Source organism: Chelonoidis abingdonii, chromosome 2 (assembly GCF_003597395.2).
Source record: "Chelonoidis abingdonii isolate Lonesome George chromosome 2, CheloAbing_2.0, whole genome shotgun sequence".
Taxonomy (NCBI): Eukaryota; Metazoa; Chordata; order Testudines; family Testudinidae; genus Chelonoidis; species Chelonoidis abingdonii.
Window position 1 is genome coordinate 83,926,238 of NC_133770.1, and position 18,444 is coordinate 83,944,681.

General features: G+C 40.3%; 1 protein-coding gene across 2 annotated transcripts in view; it reads left to right on the plus strand.

Moving 5' to 3' along the window:
• DNAJC13 (DnaJ heat shock protein family (Hsp40) member C13) overlaps positions 1 to 18,444 on the plus strand; it is a 105,300-nt gene that overhangs the window by 66,869 nt on the left and 19,987 nt on the right. For both annotated transcript variants that reach the window (XM_032805865.2, XM_075062508.1), the window contains exons 34-44: positions 1,505 to 1,620; positions 3,925 to 4,003; positions 4,761 to 4,896; positions 7,288 to 7,472; positions 8,289 to 8,363; positions 8,563 to 8,682; positions 12,222 to 12,401; positions 13,755 to 13,922; positions 15,619 to 15,732; positions 16,104 to 16,220; positions 17,068 to 17,245. In XM_032805865.2, coding sequence (XP_032661756.1) covers positions 1,505 to 1,620; positions 3,925 to 4,003; positions 4,761 to 4,896; positions 7,288 to 7,472; positions 8,289 to 8,363; positions 8,563 to 8,682; positions 12,222 to 12,401; positions 13,755 to 13,922; positions 15,619 to 15,732; positions 16,104 to 16,220; positions 17,068 to 17,245 — 1,468 coding nt within the window. The remainder of the gene's footprint in view (positions 1 to 1,504; positions 1,621 to 3,924; positions 4,004 to 4,760; positions 4,897 to 7,287; positions 7,473 to 8,288; positions 8,364 to 8,562; positions 8,683 to 12,221; positions 12,402 to 13,754; positions 13,923 to 15,618; positions 15,733 to 16,103; positions 16,221 to 17,067; positions 17,246 to 18,444) is intronic.

Here is an 18,444-nt window from a genome sequence, read left to right on the forward strand (position 1 = left end):
CATTGGAGCCCCAGGTTGGGACACAAAGTTCAACAGTTTCTAACCTGCAGTTACAAATGGGTGTAGACACTCAGCCCCAAGTTAACAAACCTAGCATCTGCTAACTGAGTTTTAGTAACCCTGGGCTTAGAGACTAAGCCAGATAAGTAACCTGACAAACACTTTTAGTAACTCTTCTTTTCTTTTAATGCTTAAACTTCTAAAGCTTGACAAGAAACATAGACTGAATAGATGGCTATTTCAATATTGACAGTTAACCCAGGTGATAGGCACCTCAGTTAGCCTAGCAAGGATGAGAGCATTCCCACTGCAAAGCCATATCTGCATTACAATTTTTGCCCTCATGCATGTGCCTGGAAAAGTAGCCCATGGTTCTTTGTGCTGAGATCCTGTCAGACTTACCCAGTAAATTGGGAGAGAGAGCTTATTTATCCTTTTGGGGAATTGTGGGATGGACACTGGAGGACTGCTGGCTTTAATGATTGATTTATTTTATTTTCCCCTGGGCCCTCAATACAAAGTAGACCGGTTCCAGCCTTACTTAGGACAGAGCCTGGGTTGTAATCCATCTCATACAGCCAGGTAAATTGGCCTGTGCTTAAAGTGCCCCTAAAAAGCCAGGTCAGAGGTTTTTCATTTGTGAATGGTAGTGGGATTAAGGCTACAGTGCAGTATAGATATGATATTCTCTTAGTGTTCGCAGTTCACCTCACTTGGACAATGAAACTAAAGGTCTTGTATGGTCACTCATTCCTCAGGCAGAGGAATGTTTGGTTGTCTTAAATTACTCACAAAATGTAAATGTTTTCATAATAAGTTTCAATTTTAACTTAGAAGTTGCTACAAAGCTACTTGGCAGAATTCAGTCTAATATATCTAGTAGCTGATTCTTAGCATTTAATTACTAGCATTAATCTAAAAATATCACTTTAGTGCTAGAACTCTGAGGCTAACCTTAACTTACTCATGTGCAAAATATCTAAATGGAATCCCCCAAACAAAAATGAAGACCTGTGAGGTCTTTCAGGTACAGTACACTTTCTAGAGCTCTGTCCACTCCACATTTAAATGTAACACATTTTTAAGAACAGAAGATGGCAGTGTGGAGCAAAATCAGAATTCCAGAGTGTGTCAGTTAAGGATAAAACTACCATAGAAGGCATTTAAAATAGGAGTATCTAAGTGATGTTACATGCTAGTGTTAAAAAAAAATTTCACCTCTGCATTAAGTGTAGCTACCTATATGTATATTAGCATTTAGCCACAAACGGGAAGACAGCTTTAGTTGCGAGCAACTCAAACAGGCAATGTTGCCTGCGTTCAAATCAACTAATATACAAATTTCCAGCGATTGTTGATGGAAAGATTAGATTAAAATAGTTAGCCCCATAACCAAGAGCTTCACGATATCTGAATTCCTTGATAGTACTGTTTCAGTATCAAGTGCTGACAAGTGTGTTTGACACTGGTCATAATATCCTTAATGGATTTTAATTAATTTCAGGTTAAATTGTTAAAAGATACTCTGGAGGCTTGGAAGAAGGAGGTAGAAAAGAAGCCACCTACAATGTCAACAGATGATGCTTATGAAGTTCTTAACCTTCCAAAAGGACAAGGACAGTAAGTTGCCATAAAACTTCCTAAAACAAAACTAAAGCTGATATGTAACTGCTACATTGTTTTATATCATAAGTTACTCCAGATAAATTGAAATTTTGATCTCAGCGTATGGTACCCAAAGCTGGAGAGATCTGAAAAACAGCTATCAGATGGCATTGTATTTCAGGCATTTAAATTATATTAATGATGATGGAGGCAACTTTTATTCAGGATGGAATAAATGCTGAAAAAATCCAAAACTCTTCGATTTGATATTAGGCTAATCACTGTAGCTAAAAAGTGGTGCTTCCGTTAATTTGGAAAAAATGTCTGTTTCAGTCTTGAGCACATGCCAACCTGCTCTACTGGATCCAAACTTTGGGTCCCACATGCTCTTTGCTTTCTGGTCTGGGCAGAGTTGAACTCTCTCTGAGTGTGTAGGCACGCACACTCCAGGTACAGCCTCCATGGCTGACATTCCTGTTGCGAGTGGGGACCCTGCAGTCCTCTTGCATAGACCCTGAAGTTGGCACCAGCTCCCGCAAGCCTCACAGTAGCTGTTGCACATTGAGTTCTATCAACGCTGTGGGCCTGCTGGTTTACTGTTTCTCCCTTTTGGGACTACATGACTATAAGCAAGTGTATACAACCTGCAAAGATTTCTAAACGGACATCCTTTACTCAGAGAGAATCGCAAGATGTACAGATCCATACAAAAATAAGTATCTGCAAGCAAAATCCTTCCTTTTGTATCCTCACTGCTCTGAAAGCTCTTTAGACTTTGGTCAGTCCTTCCAGGGTCCCAAAACCCTCCTCTTCTCCTTCCTCCTGTCCACTCTTGCTTTCTTGTGACCCATCTAATCAGCCTCAGACTGTCGGTGATGGCTTGCAAGGTTACCAGCTCACCTGAAAAGACTGGCTTCTGTGCATGGGAGCTAGCTCGTAGTCCATAAGTGCTTGTATTTGAATAGAAGATCCACCAGGGTAATGAACCTTGATTTGTTTTGTTCAGCATCTGTCAATGCCATTTGGAAATTTTCAGTCCACTGTGGAGACAGACTACAGGGAAGGCACAGTGGTCTTGCAAAGAAACGGTGCTCACAATTAAGTAGAGTTGCTAGTCTAATGTAGATAGCCTTGTTGCCAGGCAGTGACTATTTTGTCACCCCAAATTCACTCATTGGAGAACACTTCTTTTTTAAAGCGAGTAGTGCAGTAATAACTGTTCTTTGTAATCTTATTCGTAGCCATCAGAACTAATAGAGAATCACAGGACTTCTGTGTCTTTGGGAGGAGCTCTCATGAAGACATGAATGTCCTCTGTTCTTGGAACCCCCCCCCCCCCCGGAGCTGTACACATGGGCAGAGCTCTGCAGGATTCTTAGAGCTGAGGACACAGACCTGCCATTGTCACTGAACCATGCCTTCATGTCTGACTCTATATCTGTAGTAGCAGAGAGGGAGTCCTGGGACAGTGGGAGTGGAGGAGGAGGAAGTCATGGAAGTTCTGTGGCTGAGGTCCTAGGACAGCAGGAGAGAAGGATAATTAAAATGATTTCAGCTATTTGAACAGTTGTGGTGGGATTTTAGATTAAATTGTAATTATTTCATAGTTTATGTGGTTGACCAAAATTATTCAAGGAATGATCTAATTTTGTAAATGCTTTGAATATGAAAATTAAATTATTTAAGGCTTATAAACATAATTACTGAACTCAGTTATAGAAGGTTCTATTTGGGTTAGGGATTTTCCTGCAGCTAAGAAGGTGGTGGCTGTAAAAACATTCTTGCATGGAACAATCTTTGCAGCTTACAAAAAATAGAGGTGAAAAATAATTGGAAAACTTGGTACAAAGAATGTCTGATTTCTTGGATGCTCACTGTTAATTTTCTAGCTCTCTTGCACAAAGGGAAATATTCGGGGGAGGGGAGATGGGAAATTACGTGGGGAGAATTCAAACAGTAACAAAGTGGGTGACGGTTTCTACTTTTTGGGGTGTAAGAGCAAGTCTCCTGAACAGTGAGGGAGAAATGTGCATTAAAGGTTAACTTTTCAACCTGAAATTGTCACAGACACTTTGTAGAGGAGTTAAAAAGTCAAAAGAGAGATTAAAATGTGATATCTTAAAAAAAAAAAATCAAAAAAAAAAAAAAAAAAAAAAAAAATCTAAAGATTGGGATGGGGAGGGGGGGTCTCATTCATGATTTTTTATTTCTCGAGGTCGGTAGTTTTGAAAATGTCAATTTGTTCTTTTGATATGAGAATTGATTATCTTATTGACATGTTCTATATATAACATGAAATTCTCTACCTGCATCTGATAGGCATGATGAGAGCAAAGTCAGAAAAGCCTACTTCAGATTGGCACAAAAATATCACCCTGATAAGAACCCAGAAGGGAGGGTACGTATTGTATTATGATATGACTTTAGTGTACATTGAGACTTTTTTGAGATTATGGTTTAATGGGTTTGTCTGATTTTTTTTAATGAATATTTACATCAGTAGAGTTTTCACAGCAAGTCACTTTCTTCCAGAATACACTTGCACAAACTCTAGAGGTTCATAGTATTCCAGTTAAAATGCTACACACTTATTAAAAACATTTTCTTCAGAGTCCCTCTGAAGAAACAGTTAATCTCATTCCATCGTGCCAGGAAATGACATGCACTGCATATAATCTTGTGGGTTTCTGAAGGATGAGGCATTTAAATACAAAATAAAGATAATGTGTAACTTTCTTTACAATAACTACCAAACCTATATGTCTGAAAAAACTGTACTCTTACAGCCTTCTTTTCCACTCAGTTGATTCTACAGTGAAGCCATAATGCTAAATTTGTAATATCTGTTTTTTCATTGATAAGACTAAATATCGGATTACACCTTCACTGAAAGACTTAATAGAAGAAAACTGATCTGTGAACCAGAAAAATATTACTATAGTAGCATGCACAGTTACTATTTTTCAGAGTTTTCTCTGATGTGACACTCCCTTGAAATTTCATTTTCAATGGAATAATATTGCTAATGTCATCATTTACCAATTCAAAGTCAAAATTAGGGAAAATAAGTTGAAGCTGCAAGTGAATTTTGAGACTTAGTAAATACTCAGCTTTTGTTGATAACATCTTTACGATGTCCATATTGTTATCTGCAGGATATGTTCGAAAAAGTGAACAAAGCATATGAGTTCTTATGCACAAAATCTGCCAAAGTGGTGGATGGCCCAGATCCAGAGAATATCATCTTAATTCTGAAAGCTCAAAGCATCCTCTTCAACAGACACAAAGAAGGTGGGCATACTGACTCAGAAATATCGCTTCCACTGTATTTCTCAGAGGAGCTTTTTGAAGCTGCTTTGCGTTATTAATGCATTAATTTTGAAGTTTCTTTTCATGAAATAGTGAAAATACAAAAAAAAATTAATTAAATATGGAAGCTTCATATTTAACATAGTAAAAGTTAAATAGGAGGACTTTATCTAGTTTCATCTTCCTCTCTATACTGTGAAAAACATGACACGGACCGTGAAATAGGACCATGAAATAAGCCTATTCCCATGAAATCTGATGTCCCCTTGTTCCTAGGAGTGCCCCAGCAAAGAGGACTCCTAGTTCCAGCTGGGCTGGGGGGGGACAGGATTTGTCCATCCTCTGCACAGCTGCTCGGCTGGAGTGGGGAGACCAGACCCACCTCCGTGTGTCTCCTCTTGCTGCAGGGTGCTCTTGGACTGTGCAACAGTCGCAGAGGTTCCTGCAGCTGGAGGAGGCTTGTGGATGTGAGTCCAATCTTCCCTTTTTCCTAAGAGTGCCCCAGAAAAGGCAGCTCCTAGCTGCTAATCTGGGCAGAGCTGAGGCAGATAGGACTTGCCCTTTCCCTGCAGTGCTGCTCTTGGGTATCTCTCCCAGCTGCAGGTAGCTCCGCATCCCCTTTTCTCTACTCTGTCCAGCTCTGAAGGCAACACAAAAGTGAGGGTGGCAACAGGTTTGCAACCCCTACCCACAGTTCCCTTTTGTTGGGACCCCCATGGTTACAACACTGTGAAATTTCAGATTTTAATATCTGAAAACTTGAAATTTACCGATTTTCAAATCCTATGGCTGTGAAATTGACCATAATGGACTATGAATTTTGGTAGGGCCCTAGCTATCATGCTTTCTTGTTGATACCCAATAAAAATACCCAGATATCTAGTAAAAATCTGATAACAGGAAATATAGTAACTTTTGTGTCAGTCTTGTCAGTGGTGGACCAAGACTTACTTTGACTGTGCTGGAACCTAGTCAAATAATTGGCAGTATTGTAATTGTGACTGAAAAGTCACTTTAATCAATTAACATTTTCAGGTGCTTTGAAATAGCAGGAGATGGCAACAAGGCTGAAGGTGAACATTTGGCAATACAATTTGTTACGTGGTTGCCTATTTTTGAAAATCACTCATTAAGAAAAGACTTTTTTCATCAGTTAAATGTCTGACTCTTGCATGCAAAGGTCTCTTATTCTCTGGCAAGACTGAAAGTCGAGTTCTCAAAGAGAATTTTTTTAGTACTTAAATGTCCCTTAGATAGTTATAAACATAAAAGTAGTTCATGCTGCACATGTGCACCGTGACTTTCTCATTCTTAAATGTACATTTCTACCCTGATATAACGCGACCTGATATAACACGAATTTGGATAATGCAGTAAAGCAGTGCTCTGGGGCTGGGGGGGGGGGGGTGTCTCCGCACTCTGATATAACACGGTTTCACCTATAACGTGGTAAGATTTTTTTGGCTCCCGAGGACAGTGTTATATCCAGGTAGAGAAGTACTTGAGATTCTGTCCTGTTGTACTCTTTGCAGTACTCAAGTAATCCAAAGAAAGTTATAAACTGACTGCATCCTGCTAGTCAGGGCTCCCCCTTCTGTTGCCTAGTCGCAAGGACGGGTACCTTCTGCATGTACCAGCTCCAACACCACCCTCCTCTTCCAGTCTGTAGCAGAGAGAAGTGATGATTAATGTCGTCTAATTATTGGCTAACAATCCTAAGAGCCCATTGCTTTATCATATATGGTAACTTAAACCACAAACATCTTAGTTGTATAAAATATTTTGTATGCAATATGGCATGTTGCATAGGGCACTACAGCTGTATCTCTTGACTTGTGTGGAAAAGGTCACCCATAATATTAATTAGATGTATTAAGCCAAATACTACATTAACATATAGATCGTCTTGTTCTATAGCAAATTAAATGTTTTTGTTTAAAATTTAACTTAAGTTCATCTGAAACCCATTCAGAGGGTTTGATGCCTTATGTGAGAAAGTGGTGGGCTCAAGTTTCAGCAAAGTCATTCTGTAACATTAAAATAAAGAACTTCCACAACCTTCCCAATGTAGTGTTACCTTGCTAAAACCGACTCAATAACATTAACACGTTACTTAATTTCTTGAAGTAGACTAGACACATGCTGTGAAAAATGGCAAACTGGTTTGTGCATTACTAGAAAATTCTCCAGGGCTACAGAAATGAGCCAACATTGTGTTCACGCATAGCTTGGCTCTGAAGGAGGAGAAAACGTTTTTGTGAAAGAGTAATTTTAGTAATCTGAAGCAGATTAAGATAAAATCCTCAGCCATTAACTAGCAGTGTCTAAATGTGTATCAGATTTGCTACATTTCAGTTTCTGTTTATCCTTCAGATTTGAAACCTTACAAATATGCAGGCTATCCCATGCTGATTAAGACCATTACTCTAGAAACTTCAGATGATCTTCTGTTTTCCAAGGAATCTCCTTTGTTGCCTGCTGCTGCAGAGCTGGCTTTCTACACAGTTAATTGTTCAGCACTTAATGCAGAAGAACTGCGGAGAGAGAATGGAATAGAGGTAAACCCAAAGAAACTCATAAGCACATCTGTTTTCACAGCTTGTTTATTGATGGTTACTACTTCTTGGATAATCAACTGTGGGGGGGCGGTAGAGAACAAAATTGATGGTGTAGTGTTATCCGCACATTTGCCCGCTTCTTTCCTGCAAGAAACATTCTCATTGTTTCTTCTGACATGGAAGGGGTGGGGGGCAGTAGAGATCTCCTTCTGGAGTAAACTAATTCATCACTCCACAAAGTGGCTTCGAATTGATTTACATAACATTCGTCTTTTGAAACAAGTTCTAGTGACTGTTGCATGGAACAGCACTGTCTGTAGTGGGCTTCTGTGTTGTGCTTGTTTTTGTGCAAAAAAACCCCCCATAAATTGTGACTTGCTTTAAAGGGTGGGAGCAAACCATATGAGCATGGTTTAGTTATTCCAAATGAATACTCCTCAATAGCACATATTGGAGAAGAGGACACCACTATAATTGTGCTTGTATTAAGAATCTTCTAAAAACTCCCTTAAGCTATGATGGCAGTGTGAAATGGCTAGATATTTCGAGGGAGATTATCTTTACATGATGGACAATTCATGTGAAGTAGCGTAAATCTCCCTCTGTGGATGTAAAATGTCCTTATGAAGCCCAAACAGTGAAAGCAAAATCATTTTGCTACATAGGACAGCTATTAACCATAACAGGAGGTAATCGATTTACAGACCTGTGCGGGCTTTATTGAAACAAAGCTTTACAAGCTTTACTTTTTGCAGAAAGATACTTTCTTTAGGCTTATGATGAATTCTAACCCTTACAGCTTTTTAATCCCTAAAGGTCTTGCAAGAAGCATTTAATCGTTGTGTGGCAGTCTTGACTCGTTCCAGTAAACCAGATGACATGGCTGTACAGGTAAGTAATACAGAAATTGTAAAACAGTACTTAACAGTATGTTGGGCCATACCTTTTGTACCATTTTCTTAAGAAGCTTTGTGCAGCTAATACAAAGTTTTGTTTTGTTTTTTAATAGAAATTTGCATGTCCTTCTCCTGTTCAAGGGATATGGAGTACATTACATTAATTGTGTGGCTTAAAGTGTTTCTGTTTGTAGGTATGTGGGCATATAAGCAAGTGTTACAGTGTGGCAGCTCAGTTTGAGGAGTGCAGAGAAAAGATCACTGAAATGCCTAATATCATCAAGGATCTCTGTAGAGTGCTATATTACGGGAAGGTAAGATCTCCTGGATTACTACTTAAGCTGTTGTTGTGCTCTTGTTTTATATTAAGTGTTGTAAATATGGTACCAAAGAATGAGCTGCTGTATGAGACTAATTCTCAAAATACGTTTTTATAAAAACTGTTTTGTTAATTTCCCAGTAATACAGATACTTGCCGTCTGTCTGACACAAATATAAGGCTTGGACCACACAGAAACTTGCACTGATTTAACTAAAGGTGTAATTTTTTTTAAAACAGGCTAATTAAATGGTGCAGATTACCTGTGTAGATTCTTATATATGTTTAGCTTGCACCTATAAGTTTTATTATATCTAGCTTGTGTTGCTTTTTTCACCTTTCAATTCCGTCTGTAAATTACAAGATGCAAGCTATACCCAGACAAGTCTGGTTTAAGCAGATCAGATCATCTGCAGCAGGTTTTGCATTAGTTTAATCAAATTTGTTTGAAAACCAGTGCAACTTGTGTGGAGACCAATCCATATATTCTGACTCCAAGTATTTCCACTTAAATTTAAATCCTAGTCTTTGATTCTACTGTTCTTCTACTTCCCTGTCTGCCAATTACAGTAGATGAAAATGCTACCTGTCAGAATATTTCTCAAATTGGTGAGAAGGGAGTAGCAGGCCACCATCCTAGCTTATCTTCCACACTGTGGGTCAAATTCTGTTCTGTTTCACAGCTCTAAGAACCAGAAACTCCATGGGTTTTAATGGTATTACTCTGAATTTAAAGTTATGTAACAAAGCAGAATTGCACCAGTAACTACTTATTCAATTACCTAGGCAGACTGTCTTTGTTTTTACCCTAATTTTACTTTATCTTCTAAAAGTAGAAAAAAATCTCAAGTCTAAATTCCTTTAGCTGGTGGTTTAAAATAGCATTGCTGCGCTAGGAAGAAAGTGGCACAGCTGATATAAGGAACAAAATCTAAAGCTCTGACTTAAAACATAAAATCAATGGTAAACCTTCAAAAACTGGCCTACAAAATCCAAAGCTGGTACAATTACTTAAGGTTACTTCTGCCTCACTTTGAAATCAAAAAGAAACGCAATCAGCTGAGAATGTAGTAAAAGTATTTTTGAGTGACATCCATATGAAAGCTCTTCCAAAACACAGTGGAAAGTAAAATCTTTAAATTCTATTAAACAGATCTTTGCAACGCTTAGTGCAGTCTATCAGTTAAGCACTTCATGTGAAGTGCTTGAGCTAGTCTACTACATCTCTACCCTGATATAACGTGACCCAATATAACACGGGTTCACATACAAGGCACTAAAGCTCTGACACGCTGCTCTGAGCACCATGTTAAGGGTGCCGGGCCAGGTCGGGGCCGAGGGGTTCAATAAGGGGCAAAGGGTGTCGGGGACTCTTCTTCCCCCCACCCAGGGTCTGGGGGGCAGGAGCCGTGGGAGGGCACTTTTAGGGGTCCTACAGTCCCAGAGTGGCCCAGGGGATTATCGGGGGGCCGGGAGCAGCCTGCTCTACTTCCCTTGCCCCGGCCCCAGCCGTGTTGCTCAGGCAAGGAGGTTTGGGGGAGGGGATCCCCCCCCCCCCCCCCGCACTCACCAGTAGCGGCAGAAGTGGAACAACCTGGCCCCAACCCACTCCACTCTGCCAGCTGCAGCACTCCGCTTCTTGCCGCAGGTGGATACGGGGGTGGGGGCGGGGGGGCATCCTTTCCCCAACCTTCCTGCACTCACCTGCGGCAGGAAGTGGAGCGACGCGGCCCCAGCCCGCTCCACTTCCCTTGCCCCACTCCAAGCAGTTTCGCTGCGGGCGGCTGGGGAAAGATCCTGCACTCACCTGCCTGGCAGGAAGTGGAGCGCCGTGGCTGGGAGCTGGCGGAGTGGAGCTGGCTGGGTCTGGGCTGGGCTGCTCCGCTTCCTGCCGCCAGTGAGTGCAGGGAGGTTGGGGAGAGGACGTCCACCGCATTCACCGGCGATGGGAAGCGGAGTGACACGGCTCCAGCCCACTCCGCCAGCTCCCAGTCGTGGCGCTCCTCTTCCTGCCGAGCAGATGAGTGCAGGACCTTTCCCCAGCCACCCCCCAGTGACATGGCTGGGGCCGGGACAAGGAAAGCAGAGCAGGCTGGGGCCACTTCGCTCCACTTCCTGCCACAGGTGAGTGCGGGGAGCATCCTTTCCCGAACCTCCCCGCACTCATCGGCAGCAGGAAGCGGAGTGCCGCAGCTGGGAGGCGGCGGAGTGGAGCGGCCTGGGCTGGTCTGCTCCACTCCGCTTCCTGCCACTGCCAGTAAGCGCTTGTTGGGGTGTGGGGGTGGAGTTGATAGGAGTTGGAGCAGTTAGGGGAAAAGGGGGTGGGGTTCTGGGGGTGATTGGGGTGGGAGTCTCTGGAGGGCCGGTCAGGGAACAAGGAATGGGGGCGAGGGGCAAAGCAAGTTTCACCTATAACGCAGTGAGATTTTTTTGTCTCCCGAGGACTGAGTTATATTGTGGTAGAGGTGTATTAGACTGCTCCTACAGAACATCACTGCAGAAGTAAAAAAAGAATATTTATATACATTTAAAGAGCTATTTTAGATGAGCTCTTCAAAATTTGATTTCTGAAAGGAATTATAGAATAAGTTTTGTTCAAAATGTAATACAAATCAGCAAATGTTCATGCTGAGCAATATGGAAAAATTGCGGACTGGAGCCTATTAAAGCAACTTGTAGCAGAAGTCCATCTTGACTGTACTACGTGAGGGATGCAAAAAGTCTGACCTTGCTGTGTTTTTTGCTTCTGAATACAGTGAAATCTTTATCAAAACCCTGGTTAACCAAAACTCAATTATTTGAAGGTCACATGTGGAGCTGAGAGTAACCAGAATATCCATTCTGCTGAAAACTTTCAAAATGTTTTTGTTCTGAAGTGGAACAAAAAGTCAAATGGAAAATTTTTGCATAGAACAGAGATTTTTGGAAGAACCCTAATTTCCAGAAGCCTGACTGGCTCCTTGCCTCCCTAGTTCTTACACAAGGGCAGCTCACTAGCTGCTGGGGAGCAGAGGCTCTCTTGACACCAGTCACTCCAGCTGCTGGCCAGCTGCGCAGGAGACTGGGCTCTGAAGAGGGACTGCTCCCCAGCAGCTGGGCAGGAAGGTTGCAGAGGATCTTGGGAGCTGGCTGGCCTAACTGAGCAGGCAGACAGCCCAACTGCCTGGCTTCCATTACATCAGGATTTTCTGACAGAAAACTGTTCTGCTGGAAAATTTTCAACCAACTCTATCCATATGTCCCCTGAAGCTGTATGTAGATGCTTATGCTGAAGCTGTGAACACCATAAGCCTTTCTTTCTCTCTCCTTACCGCCCCCCTCCCCCCGGTAAACTTCAAATGTCATCAGTTTGCAGATCATTAGTATCTTGCCCATTATATTTAGATTCAAAATCTTAAACATGAAGTTTTTCTAAAACCAAAACATTGTTGCTGTTAATGAACTTGCTGGTATGCTATTTAACTTTTTTCTTTTCAGTTAAAATTTTCCTCAGTCACCAAAAATACTGAATGCCAGTTCTCCTTCATTCCTCAGAACAGTCCACGAGTGGCTTCCTTGGGAGTGGAATGTGTCAGTTCATTTGCTGTTGATTACTGGCTACAAACACATTTGTTTCAAGCTGGAATTTTGTGGTATTTACTTGGTTACCTCTTTAACTATGATTATACACTAGAAGAGAGTGGCATTCAGAAGAGTGAAGATTCTAATCAGCAGGTAATATTTATGAGCAACTTATTGACTCTATTTCAGACTTTATGATGGATGTTGGTTACCATATCTTGGGAGGTGGTAATGCATTTCCTGAATAAAAATGCTTAAACTTGTTAAGTGAATTTTTGTTTCTGGTGACTGTACGTACATGTTTCTCTTGTAATTGAATTTGTTGGGAATAGATTATGGAAGTGCCAGTTGCGACTCATTAGTTGAGGTTCAGTTTTTAACTTGTATAGCACAGATTCAAACTCTGTTAGGTATGAAAAATACAACATTTCCCCAAATTACATGTCTTTGAGTTAGAAATTACTTGTATCTAATCTGGAACCATAAATTCTAATACGCTTTAACTGTAACCATATGATAATTGTATGATGTCATACAGGGCAGAGGTAATATGGTTTGGGTGACCTAAATGTGCACTTCCATATCTTATGTTAGAATTTCTTAGGTATAACCATGTTAACTCTGAATTTTCTAGCTTACAGTGCTTGGTTTTGGGATAATTACAACATCCCTGTAAGGTATATTACAATAAATTATTGATGGTGTTAATTTTTTTATGGGAATAGATAAAATGATATGATCAAGATAGGCCATAAACAACATTATCCATCTATAGTACAGATTTTCCCAGTAGAAAAATAAGCAGGAAAGTACTAGATGCAGATAGTCCAGAACTGAAGAAGTAGCTTGTTAGTTGTCGGAAACACTACTTTTATCTAAAAAAACCTCTTGGATAAATATTAGCACCATAAAAGGCTCCTTCATAGCAGAATTATATAACTTCAGCTGGTTGTAAAACCCATGGATGGGGATCAGCTCAATGAGGAGCCTTGCCAGAATGCAAAAAAGATGATCTTTTAGTGCACTGTTGAATCATTATGCAAAAGTTTACATATCTCGTAAAAATGTGTCTTTGTTCTAGAAATGGCTATTCTTTGGTCAACTTTTTTCTCTTAAATTATGAATTAAGGAATTTTCATTTCAGTTTAAAGTCCCAAATTCATCTGGTTTTCTTCATGGGCTTTACACAGGTAGAGGCAGACAAACTATATTGGTGTAACCTGTCAAAAACTATTAGTATCTCTTACTGTTCTGCAACACCTAGTGCTGTGCCAAGATGTATGCATATTTCTGTCTGTCAAGGTTAGCGCATAAACGAGAAGTAAACTAAAGGGAACTGAATTTGCTTATGATCATGCAAGGCATAAAAAAAGCATTGGACAAATTATTTTCAAGAGGTGGTTTTTAAAAAAGTAGTTGATATTTCTCTTTAGCAAGCTTGAGGTTTTTGTTCAAGTTCAGTAATAGGATTGATCTTTTTAAAATGTATGTATTTTTCATTTACAGGAAGTAGCCAATAGTCTCGCCAAACTGAGTCTTCTTGCTTTGAGTCGTCTTGGAGGGTATTTGTGTGAAGAACAAGTTACACCTGAAAATCCAGCAATAAGGAAAAGCTTGGCTGGAATGCTGACACCATATGTTGCAAGGAAACTTGCTGTGGCTGCTCCTACTGAGGTACAAGAATGTCTAAGGCAACCAGAGTGTTGACATTATGTAAAACAAATAACATACAAGAAATAATTTTTGTTTATTAAAAACTTACTTGTTAGCCACAGTAACAAGTAAATCAGAGCAGCCTGAATACTGAGAAATGAAGTGCAATTTGGTAAGTCATTTACTTGGGAAATGGTTAACTTCTGATATTTAGAACTGAACTCAACTGATTTTTATGAATGTTTTTAGAACAGTACCTAGGTAACAGTGATTATCTAGTCAATTATTTACAATCTTAATAAAAATTGAAGTCTTGAATTGACCAAGATGCAGGTGAACACCCTTACCCCAAAATGTATGACAGGTACAGCACTTTGCAGCACAAAGATGGGAACAGAAGGTGAATTCAGGGTTTGCAGGTACCAAGGTTTGGAGTAGACAGCATGGTGTGAGGAAACACAAGCCAATGCAAGGGCAGAATTTAAAGACTTTGTTTCTCCTTTCTTTTAAACATTAATGTACAGAAGGATAAGGGCAGCAGGGAAGTTGGAGGCTAATAAAATTATCTGAGTAAATTATGGGGTGGGTGGTGGGAGCATGGGAAGGAATAGGAGACGAGTTTTTAGTTAGAGGTAAGTGACAAAGCAAACAATGTTTTATTTAAAAGAAAAAAAGTGACCAATATGAGTGTGAAGTAATGCCAAAGCTGCAGGTGGATTCTCACTTAAACGTGCTTTCCAAGAGTTCTGAAATGGATGTCACTTATATGCGGGTGGGGAGCTGAGATGAGGAAGATGGCAAACCAGGCCTTGCAGTATGGGTATGGTGGAGAGTATATAACCATTTGGAGGAAGAACGGGAGAAGAGCCAGATGGAATGCTCCGCAGAGGACGTGAGAAAAGATACTCCGTTTAGCCCCTCACACCATTTACTGTTCAGTGCCTTTGCTCTGATGATTGGGAGAGTGGGGAGAACAAAGGAAAGGACAGTGGCTGAGTCCTCAGCTGGATTTTAGGGAGTACAAGGAAGTAAAGGTGGTGGTTCAAGGTAAGCTTATTTGGGGTTGGAACAGGCAGAGGACAGTGTAAAGTACAGGTATGAGGTTGTCAGTCATCTCCTGAAATGTGTGTGGGGGGATGGGGTTGGAAAAGAGCATGAAGAGGAGATCATAGGGATGAAGAAGGTGAAGGGAGGAGGGTGACCTTCAAACAGCTAGTATGGAAGGGAAAGGAAACATATTTTCAGACTAGGGGGTAATATTGAAGCCCGAACACAGGTCCAAGGGAAGGAGTTACAGCAGAGGCTATGAAGGTGTGCTGCTTCTAGTTGCTAGCTGCAGGGGGGAGCTGCTGCTGTTTGGTTTCTGGCATGTGTGCGTGGGAAGAAGAGATGGAAAAACTGTGCATGGAAAACCCAGCATTTATAATGTGCATGCATACTTTCTGGCAATAATCGCTTCTCTCTTCCCGGCACCCCCCCCAAAAAAAAATCGTATCTGAAAAATTTGGCCTTAAGTCTACTCTTGAAATCCAAGATCTAGCCAGTGGGCCACATAAGCTGAACCAGATCTTCACAAAGGCCATAGTTCCCCTACTCCATTCACCCCCCCCCCCAATATGATCTCTCTTCCTGGAACAGTGTTAAAACTCTGAATTTGCTTTTTGTGTAGAATTGTTAAACCCACTTATTTGCCTGAACTCCTTATGCTGTCTCCTAGATTCTGAAGATGCTCAACAGCAACACAGAGAGCCCCTACTTGATCTGGAACAATGGGACAAGAGCTGAACTTCTTGAATTCTTGGAATCGGAACAAGAAAGCATGATAAAAAGAGTGAGGCACTTCTAAAATTTATATGATAGAGGCTTTTCTCTGGGTTGCTTAAATAATCTGGTGTCCTCACATTATAGGAAGCTTTTTAAGCTCAGGAAAAATCTGCCTGTGCTGTTTTAATTATCCTGCCACTGAGCGAAACCTTACACTGGCCATCTTCTCAGATACTTTTGCTTTAACTGCTTTATTTTACAAACTTAAAACCTATTGGTATGAAATCTTGTGCTGTTGCTTTTGCCTTGTTTGTGTTTCCATTGGAAATAATGGAGTCTCAGCAGTTAACTCTTTTCCATACCTCTATACAATGTTTTTCTTTATATGGTGGGTCATTTTGTAAATATATTTAACAAGGCATAATTTTTTTTTCTTAGAGTGAATGTGACAAAAGCTATGGATCTGAATTTGTCTTCAGTGACCATGCAAAAGAACTTATTGTGGGAGAGATTTTTGTTAGAGTTTACAATGAAGTCCCTACTTTTCAGCTGGAGGTGAGATTTTTCATTTTGCTATTTGTGGAGAAATTGCAAGCTGGTCTTTCAAATGGTACGTACTTCGTGAATTTAAACCAAACTCCTATTTCAGAGGGCATCAAGAGTTAATACTGCTCAGGAAGTTTTACACACTAGCTTCAGCAGTCGTATTAGAAATATCCCTCTAAAGTTGGGGCATCTGTAGCTCTTGTTAACTTCTCAGGGTATCTCAACATTACAGTGTAGACTATGATCTTAAGCATTTCCATTTGCTTAGGATGTATCATCTTGTTTATCTCCCAATTAAAAGGAGAGACAAGAATCAAATTGAAATTCACTGGCAGAGAAAAGCATGAGTTTAGTCAGAATTTGGTGCACAGGCATTTTTACACAATTTTAAATGGCTAAATACTTCCTTAGAATAGCTTGATTCACCCTTCTCTCTTAAGCTATTGGTTTTATGATTTCTTAAAAAAAGACAGTGATGCTTGGTCACATCATCAAACTCTCAACAAGTTTTACTGTAGTTAAACTGTAATACTGTCATGTCAGAAGAGGGGAAAAATGGGTAAGACGATAAGACTGGTGTGAATATACAATAGTTATCCACTGAGGATCTGAACCTTCTGCTAAATTGGAAAGGAATCCTAGCTAGATCATGCAGTGGTGGAACGGGAGGTTCTAGTATGGAGAAGTTGAGAATCACCACTTTACTGAATTTGGAAATGGCTTTTGGCCATATATTCCTTAGGTATGAGCTTGCTGTACAATGCAGTTCAGTATTTCTACTGCAGAATGCTTTGTGCGTGTTTTTGAAATAATTAAGATTCTTATGTACGCTTACTGATCTCTTCATTATTTCAAGTTTCCAAAAGCATTTGCTGCAAGCCTTTTGGATTACATTGGCTCACAAGCACAGTACCTTCACACGTTAATGGCTATCACACAGACTGGGAAAGTAGAGTCTGATCAACATGGAGACCGGTTACGGAGGGTTGAAATGGCATTGGAGGCTCTGAGAAATGTCATAAAACACAACCCAGGTAAATTTAAACATGTTGAATTAATCAATAAGCAACACCTTGCAAATGACCTTGTTATAGATTTATTTTAGATATATGAATCTAGCACTAAACCTGTGCTTGTTGCCAAGCTATAGAGATTGATGCTGCTGGCTCGCTAGTTGTCTTAAAAGGAGTATTTCTGGAATACTTTTAACACATCTTTAAATAGTTTAACAGCAGCATTCATAGAATTCTTTGCTCTTCTTTGCTAGGAAAGTAGTGAATTTCACTGAGACGGTGTTTTGTTAGTTTCCCTTTTCTTGCTGTTGGTACATCGGTCCTGCAGAAATCTATTTAACCACTTCTCCAGGGGGAGCAGATTTTTGCCAACTGAGTAAAGTCTCTTCTGCTTTTTTAGTCACTATGGTAAAAAGGGGTGTGAATACATGTTGTGCCTAGTGTAGTGAAATATCAGGGTCATTTTGCAAAGTTATTGTATTGTGTTCAAAGGTTTATTGAAAACTAACCCACTTCAAAAAAAACAAACAAACTTATCCTAGCATAGCTCTGTGTAAAGGATGGAACCCCAGGGATGGTAGAAAATGGTTTAGTATTTTGAGGGAAGACACTCTTCGAACACACTGGATTGCTAAATTTTTAATTTACTTTTATGGAAACTATTACTAGAGGAAAACTTATTAGAAATTCTTAATTCATGTCTTCAACTGTGCAATAATACTACCACACTGAAGTTTTCTTGGGGTGGTGGGAATGCAGCCTAGAAGTATTCAGAAGTAGAGACAAATGACTGCTTTTGTTAAGGTTTATGAGCAGAATAGACTATTCTGAAGGGGCCGAAGACAGGATGAGAGTTTTGGTGAACTACTACATATTATGTTCTATGTAACCAAGCTGAGCTTTCATTTAGCAGTTGTGTGGTGTGAGGGGAGTTTTTGTTTTTGTTTTAAAGTCTTTCCAGAACAGCCTGGGTTCTAATCAGATACTCTGACAATTGCAGACTGAAACTGAAGATAAAAATTAATGTGCCTAAAGCAGGGATTGGCAACCTGTGGCACACATGCCAAAAGTGGCTCGCGAGCTGATTTTCAGTGGCACTCACACTGCTTGGGTCCTGGCCACCGGTCCGGGGGGCTCTTCATTTGAATTTAATTTTAAATTAAGCTTAAACATTTTTAAAAAACTTATTTACTTTTACATACAACCATAGTTTAGTTATG